The 19,448-nt window shown below is 46.9% G+C and overlaps 1 protein-coding gene and 1 non-coding gene across 8 annotated transcripts in view; both read left to right on the top strand.

The window, feature by feature from the left end:
• The window catches only part of DZANK1 (double zinc ribbon and ankyrin repeat domains 1), a 64,316-nt gene extending 48,906 nt beyond the window's left edge, over positions 1–15,410 (top strand). For 3 of the 7 annotated variants that reach the window (XM_008256348.5, XM_002710988.6, XM_089308218.1), the window contains 7 exons: positions 1,016–1,090; positions 3,375–3,471; positions 3,828–3,928; positions 7,911–7,991; positions 9,324–9,451; positions 14,085–14,159; positions 14,581–15,410. In XM_008256348.5, coding sequence (XP_008254570.4) covers positions 1,016–1,090; positions 3,375–3,471; positions 3,828–3,928; positions 7,911–7,991; positions 9,324–9,451; positions 14,085–14,159; positions 14,581–14,746 — 723 coding nt within the window. In that variant the 3' untranslated portion in view covers positions 14,747–15,410. The remainder of the gene's footprint in view (positions 1–1,015; positions 1,091–3,374; positions 3,472–3,827; positions 3,929–7,910; positions 7,992–9,323; positions 9,452–14,084; positions 14,160–14,580) is intronic. The other 4 variants (XR_516673.5, XR_516674.5, XM_089308217.1 and 1 more) reach the window with 4 other exon arrangements.
• On the top strand, positions 223–329 carry LOC127491273 (U6 spliceosomal RNA). The gene has a single exon (XR_007919844.1). It is a non-coding gene; the product is annotated as a U6 spliceosomal RNA (small nuclear RNA).
• Positions 15,411–19,448: the final 4,038 nt, after the last annotated feature.

Raw genomic sequence — 19,448 nt, 5'->3', positions numbered from 1 at the left:
AACTGGGGCTCAGATAGGTTTGGTATCCTGCCCCAGATGACACTGCTGAGTCACAGGAGATTCAGGATTTGGACCCCAAGCCCTCTGCCCACCCTTTGGCACCACACCACCATTATCAAGATAACTCTGCAAGAGGACCTATCCTTGTTTGTCACAAGATTAGAAGGAGCCTTTTAAAATCAGACCATCCACTCCATAAACCAACATTGAAACCATCTCCTTGTGCTTGCTTCGGCAGCACATATACTAAAATTGGAACGATACAGAGAAGATTAGCATGGCCCCTGCACAAGGATGACACACAAATTCGTGAAGTGTTCCATATTTTTTTTGGAAATTTATATTTATTAAATAAAAGTTAAAAAAAAAAAGAAACCATCTCCTTTTCTTGATACTCCTTAATGTTAGTTTATAAATTCCTTGACCTAATCTGGAGGTCTGCACACTGTAGCCTGAGGCACAAACCTGACCTGCTGCCTGATTTCATAAGAAAAGCTTTATTAGGCCACAGCTGTACCCATTCGCTTATTTATTTTCTATGGCTGCTTTGTGCTGCAACAGCAATCCTAAGTATTTGTGACAGAGAACATATAGCCCACAAGACCTAAAATATTTTCTATCTGACTTTCCCTGAAAACATTTATTTCCCCTTGGCTGAATCTAAATCCCTCCCCCTACTTACAAAGAAAGCTGCTCAACTGTGACACTTATCCCCAAAGTGTCGAGACCTTCACCCTACCCACCCACCAGGATACGTTTTCCAAATTATGCTGGGTTCCAGCCATGTGGTTTGATTAAAGTGTGTCTCTTAAACAAAGTATAAATTTAGAACTTGCCTTCTTATCTAGTCCAATAGCCTCTGCCTCCTGATTAGAATATTTAGTTCATTTATATTTAATGGAGTTGTATCTGGGTTTGGATCTGTCATTTTGCTCTTTGTTTTATACTTATCAAGTTTTTTCCCTCTGTTTCTCTTTTCATAACTTCTTTTGTGTCAATTAAACTCTTTTAAAAGCTTATCTCTGCTACTGTCCATGAAGATGGTTGTGAAGTCAGCATCAGACTGAATTATATTCAAGTCTCAAACAAGGTAAGTGAACTTTCAGCAAGTACTCACTTGATAATAATTGATGGAACCAGTAAATTATGACATACAATTTATCGAAATGCCTCTATAGAAGTCTCAAAAGGAGACGTTTCAAACATTAAGAAACTTGACTGCAGGTCAAGTAATTTCATAGTAAATTCATACATAACTGAGCTAAATCTCAGAGAAGTCAGATTTCAGGTACAGATACAATAAGAACAGGAATTATCAGCCACCCTTGGCCCTGTGGTTCTCAGGTTTGTTCATACTCTATGGATGGCATGTCTGTGACGTAACTGATTTGGGGAAAGACTGACAAAAATGTCTGCTGATATGTACTTTGATCTGCTTGTTTTATATAAAATAAGCCAAACTTTGTGGCCATGTCTCTCTTTATGCTGCTTCTAATATGATGGCTGGGGCATTGCCACTGAGCCTGCAAGTGTGTGACAGACTTTAGATTAGCAGCTTTAGTTGCATTGCACAAGTCAGAAGATGTAGATGAATAATTAATGCATTGAGAAGATGGACAAAAAAGGCAAAGAAAAGGAGAGGAACTAACATTCTTAGTCCCTGGCCTGTGCCCTGCAGGGAACTAATGGTGTTATCAATATTAGGATAGAAACATGGGCCCCGCCTGACTCAGGAGGAGGCCGAGAGTATCAAATGGGCTAATGTACATGAAAGTGCTTTGAAACCAGGTTAAACAGTAAATGCTGTGTTTGTGGTGATGTAGCTAGAGCAGAGCTTGGGTCAGGGAGGTTCTTCAAGAGAGGGGAAGGAGGGAAACAGGGTAGCAGGGGAAGGGACTAAAAGAATAGGTAGTCAGAAGTAAAGCTGAGGGGCCAACGTCATGGTGCAAAGGGTTTAGCCATGGCCTGCAACACTAGCATCCCATATGGGTGCGCTAGTTCATGTCCCAGCTGCTCCATTTCCCATCCAGTTCCCTGTTAATGCGCCTGGAAAAGTAGCAGAAGATGGCCCAAGTGCTTGGGGCCGTACTACCCGTGTGGGAGGCCCCAATGGAGTTCCTAGCTCTGGCTTCATCCTAGCCAAGACCCGGCTATTGCAGCTGTTTGGGGAATGAACCAACAGATGGAAGATTGATCTCTCTCTGTCTCTCCTTCTCTAACTGTGCCTTTCAAATAAATAAATAAATCTCTCTCTCTCTCTCTCACACACACACACACACACCAGCAATAAAAGTAAAATCTGACTTAGCTTGACCCACAGGGTACTCTGGACATGAATCACGCCATAGAGTTGTCCCAGACTGAGGCAAAGACAGAAAGGGCATAACCTCTAGGGCAAGGAAGTGCCCATCAACCAGGGACACCTCCCTGGACGGCAGCATTAGCTCTGAGCTCTCAGCAGCAGCCTCAGCAGCTAGGATGGGTCTCCTGGCTGGTTAGAGGGAACTGGGCAAGCCACCCAGAGTCTCTGCAAGACACCCTGTCAAATGGAAGTGGGAGAGTTGTGGCAGGTCAGGATGTCTTTTCTCTGAGCCCGCATGCTCTAGTGCCCAGGGAGCAGCAGCGGTTCCTTGTCACACGAGAGAGCTGGGCAGGATGCTGGGCTGAGGAACGGGCAGATGGACGCAGACTTCCATGTCTGACCTGTGTATCCAGCCTCATTCCGTAGACACCCACTTGACCTCATTTTTATTTTCACAACATCCTTTTGAGGTGTAGGTCAGACTGTTTCCACGTTGTAAGTGAAGAAGCTGAAGCTCAAGAGCAGTAGCTTGCTTCTTCCAAGGTCACTGAGCTGGTAGGTGACAGAGTGCGGCCCCACAGTAATCCCAAGGCTCTGGAGGGATTTCAGTAGGAATGGAGCACATTTCCATAGAAATGGTCTGTGGCCTACCCCACCACCTTACCTGCCCCCAGCACTGTGGCGCAGTGGGTAAAGCCGCCTCCTGCAAGGCCAGCATCCCATATGAGTGCTGGTTTGAGTCCTAGATGCTCCACTTCCGATCCAGCTCCCTGCTAATGTGCCTGGGAAAGCAGTGGAAGATGACCCAGGTGCTTGGGCCCCTGTACCCATGTGGGAGACCTGGATGAAGTTCTGGGCTCCTGGCTTCGGCCTGAACAAGCCACAGCCATTGCCGTTACTTGAGGAGTGCCATAGCAGATGGAAGATATTTTCTCTCTTTCTCTAACTCTGCCTTTCAAATAAATAAATAAGTCTTTAAAAGAAAATAAAAAAAGGTGGGGAGCACATGACTGTTTTTGTTGGGCCACAGTGGCCTCGTCATTCATAGCGCTTGAATTTCTCCATTGGCCAGAACCTGTACGTCAACAAGGCGGTGAATTTCAGCGACCACTTCCTGAGCAGTGTCACCGAGGGTGGGGACAGGCTGTATGGCAGCAGATCCAGCTTGGGTGAGTTGTAGCCTTCTGGGGCTTTTAAAATGTGCCATCCCAGTCACGCATCGTGCTTCGTGTTCCAACCATTTTATTTCCCTGGCTGAGGTCAGGCGGGACTTTGGAGGCCCACACAGGACCTGGGGAGCTGCATCTGCAGGCTGAAGTCCCCTCTGCTTCCTTCTCACCCAAGCCCTGGCTCCTGGATGAAGGGGTGGCTCCAGGCATCCCGCCTGCCAGGCTCAAAGCTGAGCCAGATTGAAACGTCTCTGACCTCTGGAGGAGCAGAGTGCAGTGGCGAGGAGCTCCTTGCAGGTGGCAGGGGGCAGGGGCTGGGGACAGCATCACTTTGGTCCTGGACTCTGTCGTTTCAGTGAGTGACTACAGCCAGAGCGCCTCAGAGAGCACTGAGAAAATCAAGAGGGCAAGGAGCTTCAAGACCAGAACATTCCCCGAAAAGAAGCGGCAGCTTACGGTAGGTGCCAGGTTCCTCGTAGCTGTCGTCTTCAACCTGTCATTTTAATGTTTCGTTTTCACCTTAAATGGAAGAATCATTTCTCATTTCCTGTTACTTTTTTTTGTAAGAGCATATTTCTGTTTTATGGAGGGAGGATTGTTGCTCCCCCTCTTCGCGGAGGAACGACACAGGACCCTGCGCTGTTCTTTTGTCTGCTCGGCCCTTCCCGGGTTTGCTGCTGGTTCTTCCCAGGTTGGCTACCGACCCTTCCACCTCCGTGGAAGGGCGGTTTCCCCTGCCACTTTCCCCACTTCCGCGGGGGAGCGGCACACCGCCGGCCGGCTCGCTCGGGGGCTGCTCAGGTGTTCCTTCAGATAGATGTTCCTGGTGCATGTTGTCTCTCTCCTCCTTTATAGTCCTCTTCCACCAATCCCAACTCTGCTACCCACACGCCGAGTACGCTGCTCTCCTCCAATCAGGAGCAGGATCAGCTCCTGCAGGTTACTGGTCGAACTGGAGGCAGCTGCGTAGAAGCTGTTTCCTCCTCTCCCAGCGCCATATTGTGGGAGAGCAGATGCATAGAATAAGTCTTAATTCGAGTAACTTAGTCTAGTCCGAGTTGCTCCCCACAGAGGATCCTTTAAAATATCTCAAGATTTTGAATTGGAATTATTTTAAAGCTCAGCAGTTTGCCAAATCATCTGTTTCCTCTTGGGTCAGTTTTGTCTGCTCACTTTTTCATGTGTTTTTTTAAAAAATTTTTTTTATTTATTTGTTTATTTGAGAGAGAGAGAGAGAATGTGTCTCCCATCCACTGGCTCATCCTCCAAATGCCCTCAGTAGTCAGGGCTCAGCCAGGCTGAACTAAACCCAAGTCTCTCGTGTGGGTGTTGGGGATCCAACTACTTAAAGCCATCGTCTGCTGTGTCCCACGGTGCACATTAGCAGGAAGGCCATGAATGGGAACAGAAGCAGGACTTGAATCCAGGCACTGGGATGTGGACTGTGGGTGTCCCAAGAGGTGTCTTAACGGCTGTGCCAGATGCCAGCCCTGCTTTCTTATTTCTGGTTTTCTTTCAACTACATGATGGTCCTTGGTTGTCTGGTCATTTGACAAATGAAGGTCTGGTTGGGTTAGCACAGGGGCTAGCATGGGTACCCAGCATGGTTGTGTGGGCTGCAGTCCCTCTGTAGGCCTTGGGCAGGAATCAGGAGAAAGTCTTGGGGTCCCCTGTATTGCCAGTGTCATAGGTCTTTTTGTTTGTTGTTTTTGTTTGTTTGTTTTGACAGGCAGAGTTAGACAGTGAGAGAGAGAGACAGAGAGAAAGGTCTTCCTTTTTCCGTTGGTTCACCCCCCAAATGGCCGCCATGGCCGGTGCACTGCGCTGATCCAAAGCCAGGAGCCAGGTGCTTCCTCCTGGTCTCCCATGCGGGTGCACGGCCCAAGCACTTGGGCCATCCTCCACTGCCTTCCCGGGCCACAGCATGTTTGTTTGTTTTTTAAGATTTATTTATTTGAAAGTCAGAGTTACACAGAGACAAAAGGAGAGGCAGAGAGAGAGAACTTCCATGTGCTGGTTCACTCCCCAACTGGCTGCAATGGCCAGAGCTGAGCCGATCCAAAGCCAGGAGCCAGGAGCTTCTTTCGGGTCTTCCACATGGGTACAGGGGCCCAAACACTTGGGTCATCTTCCACTGCTTTCCCAGGCCATAGCAGAGAGCTGGATGGGAAATGGAGCAACCAGGACTCAAACCGGCACCCATATGGGATGCTGGCACTGCAGGCGGCAGCTTTACCCACTGCACCACAGTGCTGGCCCCAACCAGGCACAGTTCTAGGTGTTGAAAATAAAACATGGACTGCCGGCACCACACCTCACTTGGCTAATCCTCCGCCTGCGGCGCCGGCACCCCAGGTTCTAGTCCCGGTTGGGGCGCCAGATTCTGTCCCAGTTGCTCCTCTTCCAGTCCAGCTCTCTGCTGTGGCCTGGGAAGGCAGTGGAGGATGGCCCAAGTGCTTGGGCCCTGCACCCATATGTGGGAGACCAGGAGGAAGCACCTGGCTCCTGGCTTCGGATCGTTGCAGCGTGCCGGTCATAGCAGCCATTTGGGGGGTGAACCAATGGAAAAGGAAGATCTTTCTCTCTGTCTCTCTCTCTCACTGTCTAACTCTGCCTGTCAAGAAAAAAAAAAAAAAAAGAAAGAAAGAAAATAAAACAAAAGACATAAAGATCTTGGACTGAATGAAGCTGACATTCACATTTGAGTACATTTTCCTATAAGGAATAGAATTCAGTATAAACAGGGACACTCCCCAAGATCTCTCCTGGGGACTTATTGCTTAGAGTAACTTGTTCCAAGCCAGTGGTCAGAGATGGATGCATTAGTGGGCTGGGGAGACACAGCCAGGATCCAATTTCCCTTTCTTTCTTTCTTTCTTTCTTTCTTTCTTTCTTTCTTTCTTTCTTTCTTTCTTTCTTTCTTTCTTTCTTTCTTTCTTTCTTTCTTTCTCTCTCTCTCTCTCTCTCTCTCTCTCTCTCTCTCTCTCTCTCTCTCTTTCTTTCTTTCTTTCTTTCTTTCTTTCTTTCTTTCTTTCTTTCTTTTTTTGACAGGCAGAGTGGACAGTGAGAGAGAGAGACAGAGAGAAAGGTCTTCCTTTGCCGTTGGTTCACCCTCCAATGGCCGCCGCGGCTGGTGCGCTGCAGCCGGCACATTGCGCTGATCTGAAGGCAGGAGCCAGGTGCTTCTCCTGGTCTCCCATGGGGTGCAGGGCCCAAGGACTTGGGTCATCCCCCACTGCACTCCCGGGCCACAGCAGAGAGCTGGCCTGGAAGAGGGGCAACAGGAACAGCATCCGGCACCCCCCAATATCTTTCTTCTTTCATCTTCCTCTCTCCCTTCTTCCCTCTCTCCCTTCCATTTTTTCTTTTCTTTTTTCTTTTTCTTCTTCAACTTTTTTTTATTTGAAAGGCAGAGTTATAGAGAGGGAGGGAGGGTCAGAGAGACTAATCTTTCATCTACTGGTTCACTCCCTAAATGGCCACAACAGCCCTAACTGGGCCAGGCTGAAGCCATGAATCTGGAACTCCATCCAGGTCTCCCATATGAGTGCAGGTGCACTTGGAGCATTCTCTGCTGCTTTCCCAGGCCATTAGCAGGGAGCTCTATTGGAAGTGGAGTGGCTGGGCTGGAACCAGTGCCCATGTGGGATCCTGGCATTGCAGGTGGTGGCTTAACCCCCTGTGCCACAGTGCTGGCCCCCAGCATCATCTTCTGAGAGGCTCAGAGTCCTTATTTGACCTTGTCATCCTCAGGGCTCCCCAGAGAGCCACTGAAGGGCAGGTGGGCCTGGGACCACCTGACAGTGAGGCCTGGGATCCAGCGGTACAGACACTGGATGTCTCCTGCTCTCCAAGCTGCTTCCCTCACTTCCAGCCTTTGAAAGGAAGCTTTAAAGTGGGTTTTTACGGCATTTTGAAAATGTGAAAGGTAAATCCTTCAGATTTCTGATGATAAATGAGATTTTTTTTTCCTAAACAAGGGGTTGAGCTTATGAATTCACTCATTCCTCAGGTGAACACCTGGGCTCTGCTGTGATCTTGAGGCTGACCTGGAACAATGTGCAATGTGAACTTTAGGATGTATTTGGTTACGTTTCCTAGACATTTTTGAAAACTAGTGTGGAGTTTCTGGGTTTTTGTGATTTTATGAAGTTTCTCATTGCATCCTTGTCCTTCATAAATTAAGACAGTGTCAATGTGGGGTCCTTGTCCAAGGCAAGGATTTGGAAACCAGCGAGATGGACATTGGATGTATCCATGTTTGTGTTGCTGGCTGTTAAAGACCGTGCACACATACTCACACCTACACATAGCCAAGCTCACCAGTCCCTGTGGCTCAGAAATGAGCCGGTGATGAGGCTGCTCACCTTGAGAGGGAAGCATTTGCCTGAGTGTTGGGACTGAAGTGGCAGAAATGACCATGTTCTGTGACCCTGCAGCCTGAAGACAGGTTCCTGCTGAAGGAAGTGGGACCCAGAGGGGAAGGAAGAGTGTCTGTGATTGAACAGCTGCTGGATGAAGTAAGTGTGGCCACAACACGTCTCTGCAGAGGTCAGGCCGGGGCCCCACCTGCATTTCTTTGTTCACTGTTGTGAAACCCTGCTGCCCTTTAGTTAAAAACAGAGTGCAGTGAATGGCTTATCAAAAGCTTCCCATTAATTGTTTCTTGATTTTTAGTTGTAATTGATATGAGAGGCAGAGAGAGAGAGAGCAATCTAGGTCTTGTGTATGGGTGGCAGGAACCCAACTACTTATGCAATCATTGCTGCCTCCCAGGGTTTACATTAGCAGGAAGCCGGGGCCCAGAGCCAGAGCCAGATGTTGAATCCAGGTGCTCAGATGTGGGATGTTTTAACCAGCATCTTAAGCTCTATGCTAAACACCCACACAACTCTTTTCTATAGCAAAGATGATAAGTAGACATACACTTATGAGCCCACATAACATGTATGAGGCTGGATACAGTTCCTGGGTCATGAGAACATGAGAATGAATTTTTTGTTTGTTTGTTTTTACACGCAGAGTTAGACAGTGAGAGAGAGAGAAAGACAGAGAGAAATGTCTTTCTTCCATTGGTTCACCCCCCAAATGGCCACTAGGCTGGCACACTGCGCCGATCCAAAGCCAGGAGCCAGGTACTTCTCCTGGTCTCCCATGCGGGTACAGGGCCCAAGCACTTGGGCCATCCTCCACTGCCTTTCCAGGCCACAGCAGAGAGCTGGCCTGGAAGAGGAGCAACCAGGACAGAATCTGGAGCCCCAACCAGGACTAGAACCCCCGGGGTGCTGGTGCCGCAGGCGGAGGATTAGCCTAGTGAGCTGCGGCACCGGCTGAGAATGAGGTTTTATCACGCAGGTGACTTGGCAGCTCTGGCCCTTATAGGTTAGGTTTGAGCTTCCTGCTTTACCTCTCCTTTGATTTTTTTTAAAGATGTATTTTATTTGAGAGACAGATTTGACACACAGAGAAGGACAGAGATGGAGCAAGAGAGAAAGAGATTTTCCATTTTGGGGTTCATTCCCCAGATGCCCACAATAGCTGGGGCTGAGCCAGGCTGAAGCCAGTTGTCACATGGGTGACAGGGACTCAGTACTTGATGAACCATCATCTGCTGCCTCTCAGGCACTTTAGCAGGTAACAGGATTTGAAACAGGGTAGCTAGGCATTCTGATACAGGATATGGGCTTCCCATGCAGTAGATTAACCCATTGCACAATACCCTCCTTGGATCTTAAATCAATTGAACTTCATCTCCTCCTTAAGAGGATGTTTGTTGCACTCAGTAGGGCGGTGGCTGGTCACTGTGGGGTGCAGAGTTCCGTGGCAAGTTTGTCCTTTTGCATGTGCTGTAGGGAGCAGATCCCAACTGCAGTGATGATGAAGGCCGACCTGCCATCTCTGTGGCTGTTGTGAATAAGCACCATGAAGCAGTCCCGGTCCTCGTGCAGAGAGGAGCAGATGTGGACCAGCAGTGGGGACCGTGAGTGGAACACACTGAAGGCAGAGCCGAGGCAGTGTGTGGCAGCCACCTACCACTTTAGAGCTATGTTAACCACTTCAGTCTTTTTTTTTTTTTTAAGATGTATTTATTTGAGAGAGAGAGAATTACAGAGAGGGAGAGACAAAAAAGGTCTTCCATCTGCTGGTTTACTCCCCAAATGGCTGCAATGAATGGGGCTAAGCCAATCAGGAACCAGGAGTGTCTTCCAGGTCTCCCACACAGGTGCAGGGGCCCAAGCACTTAAGCCATCTTCCACTGCTTTCCCAGGCCATAAGCAGAGAGCTGGATTGGAAGAGGAGCAGCTGGGACATGAACCCATGCCCACACAGGATACTGGCGCTGCAGGCAAAGCCTTAGCCTACTATAGCACAGCTCTGGCAACTATTTCAGTCTCAATAAGAGGAATAATGGCTCTGTCTTCCAAAGCTTGGCAACAACATTTTAAAAGTTGGCCATAAGTTGCCTAACTTAGTAGGTTTTATGAGTGATGATACATTTTGTTAAATCACTGATTTAAACTTTTGTGTGGCCACAGATGCCTGGCCCTTGAGGTGTTAAGCCCTTTTCATCATGTCTGCTCTGTTGAGAACAATGCTAAGATAGTCCCTAGTGTATTCCCCATAGAAATATCTCCCTGGAGTTAACACAGACAGAAAATGTTGCACAGGGTCTTCAGCTGCTAACAGCACTGGGGAGAAGCTGCTACACCTGAGTTCACCTCATGACCTCAAGCTTTGAGGTCCCCACCTGTGAAACAGGATGACAAGGCATCATTCACGGTGGGTGCTTGGCTGCTTTCCCAGTCTTGGTGCAACACTTCCTCATGACACCTTCCAGCCTTATGAGTCTCTTGTTCTCTACTTTTTGTTTTTGACAGGCAAAGTTAGATAGTGAGAGAGAGAGAGAGAGAGAGAGAGAGAGAGAGAGAGAGAGGTCTTCCTTCCGTTGGTTCACCCCTCAAATGGCTGCCACAGCCTGCACACCGCGCCAATCCGAAGCCAGGAGCCAGGTGCTTCCTCCTGGTCTCCCACATATGGGTGCAGGGCCCAAGCACTTGGGCCATCCTCCACTGCCTTCCCGGGCCACAGCAGAGAGCTGGACTGGAAGAGGAGCAACTGGGACAGAATCTGGCGCCCCAACCGGGACTAAAACCCCGGGGTGCTGGCGCCACAGGTGAAGGATTAGCCAAGTGAGCCGTGGCACCAGCTTCTTTTTTTTCTTTTAAAGATCTATTTATTTGGAAGGCAGAGTTACAGAGAGGCAGAGGCAGAGAGAGAGAGAGAGAGAGAGAGAGAGAGAGAGAGAGAGAAAGAGAGAGAGAGAAGCCTTCCATTCACTGGTTCACTCCCCAAATGGCTGCAATGGTCAGAGCTTGGCCAATCCGAAGCCAGAAGCCAGATCTTCCGGGTCTCCCACATGGGTGCAGGGGCCTGAGCTCCAGGGCCTTGCTCCACCGCTCTCCCAGACCATAGCAGAGAGCTGGATTGGAAGTAGAGCATCTGGGACTCGAACCGATGCCCATATGGGATGCTGGCACTGCAGGCAGTGGCCTTACCCACCATTCCACAGCGCTGGCCCCTATTTTCTTTTAAAGATTTATTTATTTATTTGAAAGAGCTACAGGGAGAGAGGAAAAGAAGAGAGAGAAAGAAAAGAGAGTCTTCTATCTGCTGGTTCACTCCCCAGATGGCCCCAACAGTTGAGGCTGGGCCAGGCCAAAGCCAGGAGCCAAGAGCTTCTTCATGGTCTCCTATGTGGGTGACAGGGGGACACGCACTTGGGCCATCTTTGGCTGCTTTTCCCAAGACACTAGCAGGGAGCTGGATGAGAAGTGGAGCAGCCAGGACTTAAACCAGCACCCATATGGGATGCCAGTGCTGCAGGTGGAGGCTTAGCCCAGTGCACCACAGTGCAGGCCCTGACAATATCAATTCTTACTGAGACAAGGTCTGGTCTGTGCTGCTGTGTATGCCAAGCCACCAAGGGACTTCTGTTCTCTATTTCAACCTTTTCTCTAGTGTTTCTCTCCACTGTATACCCCTGTTAATATTTCTATGTGTATTTTAAAAAGCTCCTGCCCAGTAGGACAGCTATATCAATAGACATTACCTCCTCTTTTAGCTTTGCTTTATAGCAGAATATTTGCTGTTAGTGTCAGGCTTTGATGGCTGGAATTTACTTTTTCAAGTTTTCTTGGGGTCTATATTCATCATATTGTGTCAGTTTCTTCATTTATCCACAGTTGTGTTACCATTATTAGTAATAAAAACAGTGCTACTTCATTGTGTGTTAAGGTATACTCTGTTTTTAGAATACAAAGACAAGCTTTTCTTAGAGCATTTAAGTCTAATGCTTTGTGGTGGTGATCATTGCCACTCTGCTATTCTGATCATTCTGTTACTATATTTAGTTCCTTTTAAGATGATTGTCCTAACTATAAACCATATGCCTAAACTTCTCTGACTTTCATTTTTCCACAGTATCTCTTGGCTGCCTCACACACCAAAGATATTAGTGGTCCTGACCTTTCCCTGTCCCTCTCCTTCCCCCTTCACCTCACAGCTTCTGTTAGTGTATGCTTACTTATCATAGGCTGACCACAGGTAATTCACTTGTGTTAATGTAATGTAGACTTCCATTCTTTTTCTATAGGTTGATTCTAACAGTTGAAAAGCACCAAAGGGCGGCCGGCACTGCGGCTCACTAGGCTAATCCTCCGCCTTGCGGCGCCGGCACACCAGGTTCTAGTCCTGGTCGGGGCGCCGGATTCTGTCTTGGTTGCCCCTCTTCCAGGCCAGCTCTCTGCTGTGGCCAGGGAAGTGCAGTGGAGGATGGCCCAAGTCCTTGGGCCCTGCACCCCATGGAAGACCAGGAGAAGTACCTGGCTCCTGCCATTGGATCAGCACGGTGTGCTGGTCACAGGCTGCAGCGGCCATTGGAGGGTGAACCAAGGGCAAAGGAAAACCTTTCTCTCTGTCTCTCTCTCTCTCACTGTCCACTCTGCCTGTCAAAAAAAAAATAATAAGAATAAGAAGAAGAAAAGCACCAAAGGGCAATTACATTATAATAGCTACATAAATATTTTTTATTGCAGAACCAAATGGTATGCTGTGATTACATGTTCCTTTTTTGTGTGTTCAAGGTTGTTAGCCCCAGGCCACTCAAATGGAATTTTCTTGGTAGTAATGTCAAATAGATTCTTCTCCTATCTCATAAATTATTCAAAAGAATGTCACATTTATTTTCTTTCATAAGGCCTAAGTAAATTGTTGCTTTTTGTCTTTGAGTTCCTAGACTTTCTGATTGCCTTTGTTTTTCCTATTTTGAAAAAGAATATGCCTTCACCATATCCATAAATCCATCTGGCTTCTTTTCTTCATTGCTGTTCTTTTTAGAGATACTCTTCTTGAAGTACATATCTACTCACATTCAGTGATTATCAGATTTAGTGATTATCATGAAATTTGTTTTCATTGGAATCTACCTGTAATTCTTGTTCAATTTTTTCTCCTTCTTGGTTTTAACTTTTGTCAGGCATTGAGTATCACCTTGAGTAGCTTCTTCAGAAAGGGTATGTCACAATAAACTTTCTGATTCTTTGAATGCCTAAAAATGACTTTCTTTTCCCTTCAAATTTGATTAATAGTTTGACTGGTACTAGTTTCTGTGTTTGAGATAATTTTTTCCCAAGTTTTAGAAAGCTTCACTCTTGATTTTGAGTGTTCAGCATAGCCCATTTAAATTCTACAGAACATTTGTGCATTTGTGACCTATTTGTTGGTTATTCTTTCTAGGGAACATTTACCCTTGATGCTATAGATTTTTTTTTTTTGATGCTGTGGAATTTTGTTTAGATGTGCTGCTTTTCATTCTCCCAGTTGGCCCTTTCAGTATTAAAGTCATGTATTGGGGGCGAATGTTTGGCATTGTCTTTAGGCTGCCATCTGGGGCACCTACATCTCATATCTGAGTGCCTGAGTCCCAACTCTGCTCCAGATTCCAGCTTCCGACTGAGGCAAGTAGTTGGGTTCCTGCCACTCATTTGGGAGATAGTTGGATTCTGGATTCCTGACTTCCACATTTTGGGAGTGAACCACTGGATAGGAGATTTCTCTCTCTCTCTCTGCCTTTCAAATATATAAAAATAAATAATTTTTAAAAATTTTAAAGTTCTATCTTTCTTCACCTCAGGAAAAATTTCTATTGTCCCTTTGGTACACCAATTGGGTTTGTGACTCGTTTTAAGTGTCTTGTGTTGTGTATCTTGGCTTTTCTGTTGGGTGCTGCATTCTTTGCTGTTCACTTATATCTGAAGTGAGGAGTAGACTGGGTGAGTGGAATCTCTGGACCCAGTGGGGAATGTCAGCTGAGGGGCTGCCCCACACCAGATCCCCGTGAGTTCCTCACACTAAAAACTGTGCGTGTTCGTAGACTTTTCACCTTCTATCTAGTACCACTGCTCACCCGCCTTCACGGTATTCCTCCAAGGGAATGGGCAGAGAGGGGAGACTTGAGGTTTTCCCAGGTTAGTTAAATAGATCAGTGAATAAAACCAAGGCCCTGTGATCACCTCTCCCACTTATCCAGGAATTTTTTTTCCCTCCTCCAACAGGCTCCGAAATACAGCTCTCCATGAAGCAGCTTTGCTTGGCCTGGCAGGAAGGGAGAGCATCGCCACATTGCTGGGGTATGTTCCCTGGCCTCTGGTGGACCCTTCTGAGGGCCACAGCTACGTCCCACTGGCCTGTAAGGATCCGAGGGGCCCGGTTCCTGAGCTGCTGTGCCTGTGGATGAACACCACGTTCCCACCACGGTTCCTGGGACACCTTTCCTGACATGAAAATGGCATGGTTGGATGTAGGACTCTGGTGCAATGGGTTCCAGTGGCCAGGACTGGCAGTTGAACATTTAGAAATGACAGAGTCCCTTAAAAGTCTCAGGATAGAGCCATGCCTGATAATTAAAGTCTCAGGAGGCTTCTTGGAGACGGGTTTGGGTAGTGGGACCAGGAGGGGGCCACGCTGGCCTCTGCAGCAGGAAGAGTCAGGCCCTGCAGGTCATGTGTCCAAGTCCCTCATCGCACTTCCATTTCTCCACTTCCTTTGCAGATGCAATGCAAGCATCCAAAAGAAGAACACAAGAGGCCAGACTGCATATGACTTGGCTGTGGAAACTGGGGATGCCCTCATCATCTCACTCTTTGCTGCTAAGTTTGGCCAAGAGCTCAAGGACTGCATGACCGAACACAGGAAACCCAGCCTGGATGACCATTAGACCTGAGGGCTCCGTGGCCACTTTATTCATTTCTTTCTGAAGTGTCTCCCTGAGGTTAGGATTGAGGTTGCAAGGAGTTCAAGAGATTCGTTTTTTTCTTTAAAATTATATGACAGCATAAGCCACTGGTGCCACATGGGCAGCTCCTAATATTCTCTGAATTGTGAAGAGCTTTGTGTATATTTGCTAATGCAAATTGATGGATTTGGGGGAATTTGGTTTTCAGTTTTTAATTTATTTTTCAATAGATAATAATCACATGATTCAAAGGTAAAATGCATCAAGTACTGTGCCGTGAAGTGTCCTTCCCATCTGTGTCGCATGGCCACCACTGCCTCCCAAGAGGTACCAGTGACAACTGTGTCAACTCTGTCTTTCCAGGGATGGCACAGGACCAGGTCCACATAACCATGTATGGTACCTGTGCATGTACTCATATAGCATATATAAAATACAAATGTGCAAAGCACATTCTTTCCCCTTCTAACAAATAGTACCATACCACGTACTTCTGTATCTGTCTTTTTCTTAGTGGCTCCAAGTTAGTACATAAAGAATGAGCTTATTTAAATTTTTTTGTATGTTGAACTCATCAATATTCCCATTATCCTGGCTTGATTTTAGTTGATAAATCAGCCTTGAATAAACTTGCAGGAATGTGTAATTTTGACTTATTCCTTCTTTCATAGAGTTACCTCAGTCTTGGGTGGTAATGGTGGTGGAGTCCCTAATAGAGTATTTATTGATTTAGAATAACTAATCCAGCACAGTAACTAGTAGACCTTGTTGAGGTGCTTACTACTTACCACTCAGTACCCGTGTTTATTTCCCCAGACTACATCCTGGCTGTAGGTTACACAGGGGTGCAGAGTCCTTGGGACACAAGCCTCCCATGGGGCTGGACAGGCGTTGGCACTGGCTTCCTTCCAGGTCACCTCCTCAGCAGTGTGTGTGGGTGATGGTGTCCAGAGACACCAGAGAGCATGACCTACTGGTTTGCTGTCTGGTGGTTTTCCCGGGATGGCTCAGCTTACCTGAATTACCTTGCCCACGATTCTCTTCCCTTACGGTTCCCTTCAGGGTTGGCCCCGGAGTCACTGCATGAGATTCAGAGAGAAGAGAAGCAGCGGCACCTTCCTCAGACAGTGGGTGTGGGCACCAACTCCACTGCAGCCCACAGCCCACAGTCTGGAATTGACAGTCTGGGAGATGGAGGTGTGGAGTACAAGGCTGTGTTCCTCAGGGAGCAGGAAAGCATGAGTTCTAGAAACAATGCCCTCGAGACTCTTGGGAGACATTTTCATGAAAATCAGGCACTCGTTTTGGCTAGCTGCCCAGAGGGATGGCTAAATCTGCTCCTGAGGTAGATGCTTCCACACTTAATGGGTTAAGAAATATTCATTTAAAGGATTTAATGTGACTTAGTTGTGAGCCATAAATAAGGGCCTTGGTTTTTCAGAGCAAGTTGTCACTTGTTTGAGTTGTTTCCAAAGATATATAATTTATTTTAGGAAACTTAAGGAAACAATTGACATGCTTTTGCGGCCATTTAGGGTTTACTGATTGTTTAATCTTTTCTGTTTTTTTTTTTTTTTTTTTTTTTTAAACATTTATTTATTTATTTGAAAGGCAGAGTTAGAGAGAGAGGGAGAGAAAATTTTCCATCCATGGTTCACTCCCCAAATGGCCACAGTGGCTAGGGCTGAGCTGATCCGAAGCCAGGAGCCAGGAGCTTCTTTTGGGTCTCCCACATGGGTGCATGGGCCCAAGGGTTTGGGCTATCTTCTACTGCTCTCCTAGGCCATTAGCAGGGAGCCAGATTCGAAGTGGGGCAGCCAGGACTTGAACTGGTTCCTATATGGGATGCCAGCATTGCAGGTGGCAGCTTTACCTGCTACAGCACAGTGCCGGCGCCATATTAAATCTTTTCTATATATATATACATATATATATATATATATTTTTTTTTTTTTGACAGGCAGAGTGGACAGTGAGAGAGAGAGACAGAGAGAAAGGTCTTCCTTTTGCCGTTGGTTCACCCTCCAATGGCCGCCGCAGCCAGCGCGCTGCGGCTGGCGCACCGCGCTGATCCGATGGCAGGAGCCGGGAGCCAGGTGCTTTTCCTGGTCTCCCATGGGGTGCAGGGCCCAAGCACCTGGGCCATCCTCCACTGCACTCTTGGGCCACAGCAGAGAGCTGGCCTGGAAGAGGGGCAACCGGGACAGAATCCGGCGCCCCGACCGGGACTAGAACCCGGTGTGCCGGCGCCGCTAGGCGGAGGATTAGCCTAGTGAGCCACGGTGCCGGCCCATCTTTTCTATATTGATAGTTTTAATCCTCAGATATTTTTATGGCACCACAAAAGTAATACATGGCCCAGATTTTGTTTTGCATTGCTGTTCTATTCGTCCACATTTATAGGATTTGGATAATTTTTTTTTTAATTTCAAGTAAAATTCACATATTACAAAAAAATGACCATTTGTGGGCTGGCACTGTGGCTCAGCAGGTTAAAGCTGTGGCCTGCAGCACCTGCTGCGCCACAGTGCCAGCCCTCTTGTCTAATTTTTAATATAGAAGTTCTTTAGTGAACTAGGTGTTAAACACTGTCAAATAAACATTATTAATATGGGAAAAAAAATACCAGGCCCTAAAGTTTAAAAGAAATCTTAGCCTCAAATAAAAGACCAGATTTTATGTGTGAACGGCATATAGAGGCCTCTTATTAGACTAGATGTTCAGCCTCACATATATGCAGGATTAGCATCTCCCTTAGGCCATTTTTGGATCCTGAGAACAATTTATATTGGGATGTACGGTATGCGTTTGTTCTCACAGCGATAAATCATCGGTGAAATAGTATCCTCGTCTAGAGAGGAATTCACTGTGTCAAGACTTGAAAATGACACAAACCTGTGATTTATGAGAACTTGGATGAAAAATAAACCACATTTCCAGACCAGTTTTGGAATAATCTGGCAGAAGATTTATATCCAAAATACCCAACTGAATTTTAAAAATCCTGTTTCTTGGCTATTTGGTGGGAGAAAACTGCCTTAGAAATTGTGGAAGATAACCTCACAATTTGAATGAATAGATTTTACAATTGTGTTTCTGTGTCACTTTGGGGAAAAATTAGGTGAATAATTACCCCCCACACACAAATGATTTAGTGAATTTGGATAAAGTTGTTTTTTGTTTGTTTGTTTGTTTTTTTATTGACAAGCAGAGTTAGACAGTGAGAGAGAGAAAGAGAGAGAAAGGTCTTCTTCTGTTGGTTCAACCCCCAAATGGTTGCTTCAGCCAGCACGCTGCGCCAATCCAAAGCCAGGAGCCTGGTGCTTCCTCCTGGTCTCCCATGCAGGTGCAGAGCCCAAGCACTTGGGCCATCCTCCACTGCCCTTCTGGGCCACAGCAGAGAGCTGGACTGGAAGAGGAGCAACCAGGACAGAATCCGGCGCCCTGACTGGGACTAGAAACCAGGGTGCCAGTGCCGTGGGTGGAGGATTAACCTAGTGAGCTGTGGTGCTGGCCTGGATAAAGTATTTTCTATGTCACTTTAGAAGAAAAGTAGTACCACGTGATATTTCAAGACCCAAAATGATATTTCAGCCAAATTTGGGTGATTTTTTTCTGCCATTCTGTAACACAAAAATTTGCATGGGACTTATATATCCAAAGAAACCTACACTGAAAGAAAAACTGACATGGGGCTATTGTGCAAAAAACCTGTACTTTGTAGTGAATTTGGATTTAAAATATAATATTTGGGGGCCATCTTAGAAGAAAATGTGGCACAAGATTGGCATCTAGGGGCTGGCACTGTGGGTCACTTGGTTAATCCTCTGCCTGTGGCACCAGTATCTCATATGGGCGCCGGGTTCTAGTCCCGGCTGCTCCTCTCCCAGTCCAGCTCTCTACTGTGGCCCAGGAGGGCAGTGGAGGATGGCCTAAGTCCTTGGGCCCTGTACCTGCATGGGAGACCAGGAGAAGCACCTGGCTCCTGGCTTCAGATTGTCGCAGCACCGGCCATGGCGGCCATTTGGGGGGTGAACCAATGAAAGGAAGACCTTTCTCTCTCTCTCTCACTGTCTGTAACTCTACCCGTCCCCCCCCCCCCAAAAAAAAAGAAGATTGGCATCTAATGAATCTTACAATGTTGCTAAGTTTTAAAAAATGTATTCCAACCATTTGCAAAAAGAATAATCTGGCAAAATACTTATCCAAAAAATCACAATTTATGGAAAGTTGGGTAAGATATCACATTGTTAGGTTACTCTGGAAGAAAATTCTGAAATAGAAATTTTGTCCTAAAACAAGTTGAGCCAATTTAATTGAAAAATCACTTTTCCAGAGCAACTAGTAAGTTTAGGTGTAAAAATCAATGTTTTAAAGTAAACTTGGGTGGCTGGTGCTGTGGTGCAGTGGGTTAATCCTCTGCCTGCGGTGCCAGCATCCCATATGAGCACCAGTTCAAGACCCAGCTGCTCCTTTTCCAATCAAGCTCTCTGCTATGGCCTGGGAAAGCAGTAGAAGATGGCCTAAGTCCTTGGGCCCCTGCACCCGCATGGGAGACCCGAAGTTCCTGGCTCCTGGCTTTGGATCAGCGCAGCTCCGGCCGTTGCAGTCATCTATGGAGTGAACAAGTGGATGGAAGACCTCTCTTTCTGCCTCTGCCTCTCTCTAACTCTTTCAAATAAAT

Source organism: Oryctolagus cuniculus, chromosome 11 (assembly GCF_051225735.1).
Source record: "Oryctolagus cuniculus isolate XC-2025 breed Fujian yellow rabbit chromosome 11, ASM5122573v1, whole genome shotgun sequence".
NCBI lineage: Eukaryota > Metazoa > Chordata > Mammalia > Lagomorpha > Leporidae > Oryctolagus > Oryctolagus cuniculus.
The sequence above is the reverse complement of the archived record's forward strand: the minus strand, read 5'-3'. Positions and strand labels throughout refer to the sequence as shown.